We start from the raw sequence: 6449 nt of genomic DNA, 5'->3' as shown, positions 1-6449 counted from the left end.
TTTGGATGTAGTGCATGTCTCCTATAAACATGAGTAATGTATTCGCCGTAAAAATAATGATTAGAATGAATTAATCCATCTGATATGTGTATTATATGGATTTAAATGTTGTTTTAAGAGATTTTCATAACCCTGGATGCCACAGTTAAAAACAAACACCAACATGCACCGTTTTGCAATCTCTTAAACAAATAAAATCGCTGTGATTTAAATAACATTTATTTTACATGACCAAACACAATAAATAACATAATATACAAAGCTTTATAATTATTGCACATTTGTAAAATATCTTACAGTGAGTTCATACAGCCAGCAATATTTAAAGCATGAAGACCTTATTTACAGTTTTATTTTAATATAATAACCAGATCCAATGGACCTAACATAAGATGAATTTATGTTAATTTTACCAACCAGCATTCTCATCAATCATATATATTTGGGGGGGAAATGTAAACATTATTGCCTAACGTACCTTATATACATCTGATAGCTGACTATAAGAAAGAACTTTAACAATCTACAAAGGTAAAGCTGATAAAAGGGTACCATATTTTGGTTTATCTTATTTAACCTTAAAGTATATATTAATATTTTAAAACGTAAACTCAATAAGAGCTGGTATAATCAATATCTAATATAAGTAGTCTTATTTTTTAAAGAAGAAAGAGAACAGAAAGTTGAGCTTTAGATCTGCTATTTCATTGGGAAGTTCTCTAATATTTTATCAGAATATTTTAATAGACCCCAGAAGGTTTGAAATATTGTTTCCCTTTGAAATATTTTCCATTTGATGAAAATAATAATTTCTCCTGGAAAGTGAATTATATCAAAAATTTTCTGAAAGCCTATTTTTAGGAAATGAATTTTTGAAATCCAGTGTCTTTAACAAACATATGTCAGAAAGCGAATTTGAAATAAATTACAGAAAATAGTGCCAGCGGGTATATATGGGTGTGTGTATCTCTTACATATGTATATGTTCAACAGAATGGATATATATGTATATACATACATATACATACATACATACATATATACACACACAAATAAGTAGGTAGCACACCTACATTTTAATACACACACATACCCACTTCGCTGGGTCTACACATGCACCAGCAAGTTATTTTAGGGCTTCAACTCGAGAAAAAAATCTCATTATGTGAGGAGCGAAGTGGCTCTGCGGGGAGCATTATGGAAATATCTGGGCTTGATTTAATGAGGCTGTTCACATTGGTGGAATATCAACTTAACAGAGAGAAGTCTACCCAGGGCGTCCAAGTTACCAAAATGAAAATTGGCAATTGAGATGATACGAACGTGGCTTTCTTCTGCGAAATCACTTCAGGTAACAGAGATAACATTAAATAACATACATTCTATGCACCAAGAACAATGTTTTATGTACCGAGTCTCTTATCCGTCTCTCCTAATGACTTCCCTTAGCGGGTTGTTAGTACTTGACAGCAGGTCTCCGTGCGGGGAACTTTTCTCCAATTCCACATTCAAAGGAGGTCCATCAGAGAGCATGATTGGCAATTTTCGTCATAATCTGCACATTATTAGCATCAAAATTGACGTGGCAGTTAACACTGGTGGGTTTTGATGTGCCTTTCTTCAAGTTCAAGGAAACCCCTCCAGTAGTCGGGTTTGGCAGAGCGGGTCTCGACAACCCAGCGGCGGCTTTGTAGAGGCGAAGGCGCAATTGACATGCGTTGAAAAACATGCCAAGTACCCTTTTACCGGAGGAAAAGGAAAGCGAGGAGGGAAAGGGTGAAGGGAATTGAGTTCGAACTTAGAAAGTGTCGAAGAAATGCTTCAGGATAATATTGTATATCTAGAAATTCAAGTATTTCCCAGATGGAGGGGAACCCGGTAGTTGGGAAAATGAGCTGAAAACGCTTCCTCAAATGCTAGTTATCTGTCAGTCTTGCCCTACCCTTCCCTTTGTTTCCCTTTTCTTTCCTGGCTTGGCTTTGGCAACCGCATTAGCCATTACTTTCTGCATAAAATATGCAAGACGCCTCCATCCCAAGCCAAAGATCAGAAAAGAGAACGGTGGTGGGCCGAGACACCGTGAGGGAGGTGGCAAGACCATCACCCCTTCCCACCTCGGCTTTCTCCTAACGGGGAAAGCGGCCACAGCCCCACCTGCCTTGCTCCAGCACGCGGTAAACAATCTCACAAACACACCCGCGGCCGCCCGCGCTCTCCATCCGCCCCGCTAGCCGTTTTCTCAGGCCTCCATTCCTCCGCTCTCCTCGGACAGGGCCCCTAACGAAGCTCAGGCTGGGAGGAAAATTGCTACCCTACCCCCTTACCCTTGTTTAAAGAAAAGAGAAGAAAGGATGGAAGAAAAAGAAGCAGCCTCAGGAACCTCGGGGTGATGGGGGGGGGGGTGACTCCCTCCCGCACAAAGCACTAGCGCACACCATTCCCCTCTCTTTGTGTTCTCCGTTGCTTCTGGCCACGTGGTTCAGCTGAGTAAATCGCGCCTGTGGGCTTACAGCCAAGGCCCGAGACCCCAGGAGACTGGGCGAGGGGTTTGTCTTCGGGAAACCAAGAGCTCAGCACAGAGGCGGGAAGCAGGGCCCAGGAAGCGGGAAACACACGTAGAGGCGCAGAGGTTGTGGGTAACAAATACAAAAATATAATTTGGAGAGCTCAAGGTGGGCTTTCGCGCCTGCCTTTCCCCCCAATTCGGAGTAGGTTCCCTTCGGCCTTCCGCGCCGGAGCGCCCCCTGGCGGCAACTTTAGCAGCGGGCAGCGCTCGGAGGGCGCGGGGAGCTCCCAGGGGACTCCCGGGCACACTCGGAGCGGCGGGCACGGCACCCTGGTGGTGGCGACGTAGTTATCTGGTGAGCGTCGCCTCGTCCCTCTGGTCCGGCGGGCTAACGGCAGTCTTGCTAAGCACAGCGGCTGAGTAGGGCAGGAAACCGCTCTCGGAACGCGGCGCCGCGGCGCTGCAGCCGAAGTCCGAGCCCCCGGAGGCCCCTGCGGCACCTCCACCGCCCCCGCCGCCCCCGCCGCCCCCCCGGGAACCCAGGGCCGCTGCGGCTGCCGCCGCGGCCGCCGCCGCGGACTGACTACTGTGACAACTGAGGCAAGAACAGGGCGCGGAGCCGCCGCTTGGGGGCGCCCCGGCCGCCGCGGCCGAGGAGGCCGCTGCCGCGGCTGCTGCCGCAGCCGCGGCGGCGGAGGCCGCGCTGTTGAGCCCAGCAGCGGCCGCGGGCGTCTGGTAGAGGCCCGGGTGGCGGAAGCTGCACAGCAGCTCCGGCCGCGAGTAGGGATGTGAGAGGGCGCGGAAAGTGTCCAGAGGTCGGATGGATGTGGCGAAGGGCGAAGAGGCCGCAGCCGCCGCGCCGGAGGCCGCAGCCGCCGCGGCCGCAGCCGTGACGCCCACATGCGGGTAGTAGTGCAGCGGCACGTGCGAGTGGAAGGGATAGGGCAGGCTTCCGGTGGCGGCCGCGTGCGTCATCATGTAGGTGTAGAAGCTGGGGTCGGCCGGGTGCGGCCACGACATGGCCAGGCGCTGCCGCTTGTCCTTCATTCGCCGGTTCTGGAACCACACCTGCAGGAAAAGCCGCGGGGCGGCCAGACTTAGGGAGCGCGCCCAGGCCCCAGCCTCCGCCCCATGCCTCTCCTCCCCTTCCCGGACCTCTGAATGGCCTGCTCTACCCCCTCCGACCGAGCTGGGCCCCACTCCCCGCTCTGCTTTCCCAGCTGGGACACTGTGGGCGGCAGCTGTGGGCCACGGTGAGCACACCCTCTTCAGCAAAATGAATCTCGCCTGTGTCCGACTGCTGAGGCTCGGCAGGCTTCTGCTCTTTTAGCTGCGTTTTCTCGTCCCAACCCACCCTTTCCTCTCCTTCCCACCACCCACCGTTGCCCAGCCTCGCTGAGCACCAGATTCTCATCTCAGGATTTACATGGGGATTCTAGGCCGCCTTTGAAGAGAGGCTACCACTGCAGCTTTTCTGAAAGGTCGCTGCGCGATATCCTGAACCTCTGAGCTGCGAGGACCTGCCTCGAGGGGCAAGGGTCCGCTTAGTATATTGGAGGGATGATTTTATTAGAATCGTTTGCCTCAGATGAGTGACAGAAGCAACATTCTCTTAAACTGGGAAGGGGACTTTTCTACCCCTCCCAACACAGTATCTAATGAAGACATCATTCGTCACAACTCTAAATTAAAGAAAACCCGATCAAACCAAAGGGGGACTTCCACACCCCTCCTCTATCCCGTGGAGTTTCTTATTCTCTTTTTCTAGAGTGTCGGATCCTCCGTGAAGTGTTCACCAAGTCGCCCACCTCCCGGCTATCTCTCCCAGACGTATAATAAAATTAATCGCCTACAGATACATAAGTACGCACAATTTCGTTGCATTTTCCTCCCCTCCCCCAAGAGGCCGTCTTTTTCCTGCTCCCCGGGAGAAAAATGTTGAGGAAACTACTTTCTTAACCCAATCGACTGTTAAAATACAGTGTCCTTTACTCTGGAGTTAACGATTCACGTGAAAAATAAATCTCCAATCAAGAGCAAATGAAAAGTTTCACCTCTGGTGCTTGCCACAGGAACAAAGACCAACCGGCTTTGCAGCCGAGGGGAAAGTGGGGCCATGAACTTGGACTAGGGGCGCCTAGGCAGGCGCTGGGCAGAATCGACCAGAAGTGAGCGTTTGCGGCATCGGCTCTGCAATTTCGCGGCCTTCCCAACTCAGCCAGGCTAGCCAATCCTTCCGCAGCTGAGAAATAAATATGCCAATTCCTTTGCTGACTTTTAGCTAAATCTAGCCATCCAAAAAGGAATAAGGAAAAAACAAAATCAACCCATACACCCCCGGGGAAGCTAGACCAGGCGCATGCTGGCACCGCTACCTTGATGGTGGTTTCAGGCAGGTTAAGCGCAGCTGCCAGCTCGCACCGGCGAGGCCGCGACACATAGTTCTCCCGGTAGAACTCCTTCTCCAAGCGCGCGATCTGTTCGCGTGTGAACGCCGTGCGGTAGCGCCGCACCTGATCTGCGCCAGAGCCGGAGCCGCCCTGCGCCGCGCCCCCGCCGCCTCCATGCAGGCTGCCAAGGCCGGAGCCCGACGCAGACGTCGCGGTGCCCGCGGCTGAGCCGCTCTCCGCATACCCTGGGAAACAAACAGTCACCAAACGCATGAGTAGGACCGAGATTCCGGCGGTGGGGCTACGAGCGGTTGGGGGAATCCGGGAGAGGAAGGCGAGGCGCAGCCTGAATTGATGGGGTCTGTCATGCTTACAGATAGCTGCTGTTAATGGAATCGATAAAGTTTGGGGAGCCCTTCATAACCAAATAATAGGAACTCAATTAAGGAGGGTTTTTTAAAAATAATTGGAACTGTTCAACTCAGAAGGAAAATGGGCCAAGAGAAAAAATGCCTACCTCTAGATGCAGTTTGGGAAGCTCTGGGTTTGCCAGGGTCTGGAGACCGCAGAGCAGCTTTCTGTATGGCCTTTAACCTTTTTTTGACAGTCTTTCGGGTTTAGTTAAAAATATTTTAAGAGTGGAAAGACAGCAGCAGCTCAAACGGGAACCATTAGAGGGTGGACTCTACTTCTCAGCTCTTTTTCTTTCACTGACCCAAGTTGAGTCTCCCAGAAGTGCCCAGTGAGGTTTCCTGCGACTTATTTAGAATGCCCCCTCCACTCGGCCTTGCCGCGGACTTCAGAGCAGATGTCCACAGCACCCTTCCCCTAGTGCAACCGGACCGGCTTTTAGACCCGCGCGCAGAAACATTTTATCGGACTCAGGGGTGCCAAGGCAGGCAGTTGGGCGGGCCTGGCGCCGCGGGCCTGTAGCTCGCTGGGAGAGTCAAGGAGCAGGGCCGGGAGAGCACGGTCCTCCGCATTCGCCCCAACCCCGCCGGGGCCAGCTCAGTGGAGCTTGCTGACGGAGGGCTCCAGAGGGGCAAAGGCACCAAGAAGGATTGGCAGGGGCCAAGGAGGAACAGGGAGTATGGGACTGGGGAGCGCGGCGCCGACAGCGCATTACCTTTGCCGTTGGTTTCCTTGAGAGGCGCGGCGCCAAGGCCGCCGGGGGAGCGCAGCGCCGAGCAGCCCACCTCCACGTCGCTGCTCATGTCTGCTTCTGCGGCCGCCTCTGAATAATGGCCCAGCTTTTTGCGGCCCTCGGCGGCGGAGGCGATTTCGGATGAGACGGTGCTTTCGCTGCCCGTGTGCTGCAGGTTGAACAAAGTGTCTATTTCGAATTTGCCCTTGGCGGGGATGTCTCCCAGAGCGCTGTGCAAGGGGGCTGACGGCAGGCGCGGGCTGAGGCGAGCTGGGTGCTGTGAATTTTCCAGGGCCTCGAGCACAGCATTGCCAGCGGAGTCGGACAAATTGGAGAACCTCTTGCCGGCCGTGGGGCTGTGCAGCCCTCTCTCCATAAGAATCATCTCTTTTCTTATTCTTTCCATCAT

General features: G+C 52.2%; 1 protein-coding gene across 1 annotated transcript; it reads right to left on the bottom strand.

The window, feature by feature from the left end:
• Nucleotides 1-2372: 2372 nt before the first annotated feature.
• Nucleotides 2373-6449, bottom strand: EVX2 (even-skipped homeobox 2). The gene is made up of 3 exons (XM_037020606.2): nt 6023-6449; nt 4882-5141; nt 2373-3574 (listed from the first exon to the last, which is right to left on the bottom strand). The coding sequence occupies exons 1-3, from the start codon at nt 6447-6449 to the stop codon at nt 2855-2857; spliced, it is 1407 nt and encodes a 468-aa protein (XP_036876501.2). The 3' UTR covers nt 2373-2854.

This window comes from Manis javanica, chromosome 12 (assembly GCF_040802235.1).
Source record: "Manis javanica isolate MJ-LG chromosome 12, MJ_LKY, whole genome shotgun sequence".
Taxonomy (NCBI): Eukaryota; Metazoa; Chordata; class Mammalia; order Pholidota; family Manidae; genus Manis; species Manis javanica.
This window is presented reverse-complemented; position numbering and strand designations above follow the sequence as displayed.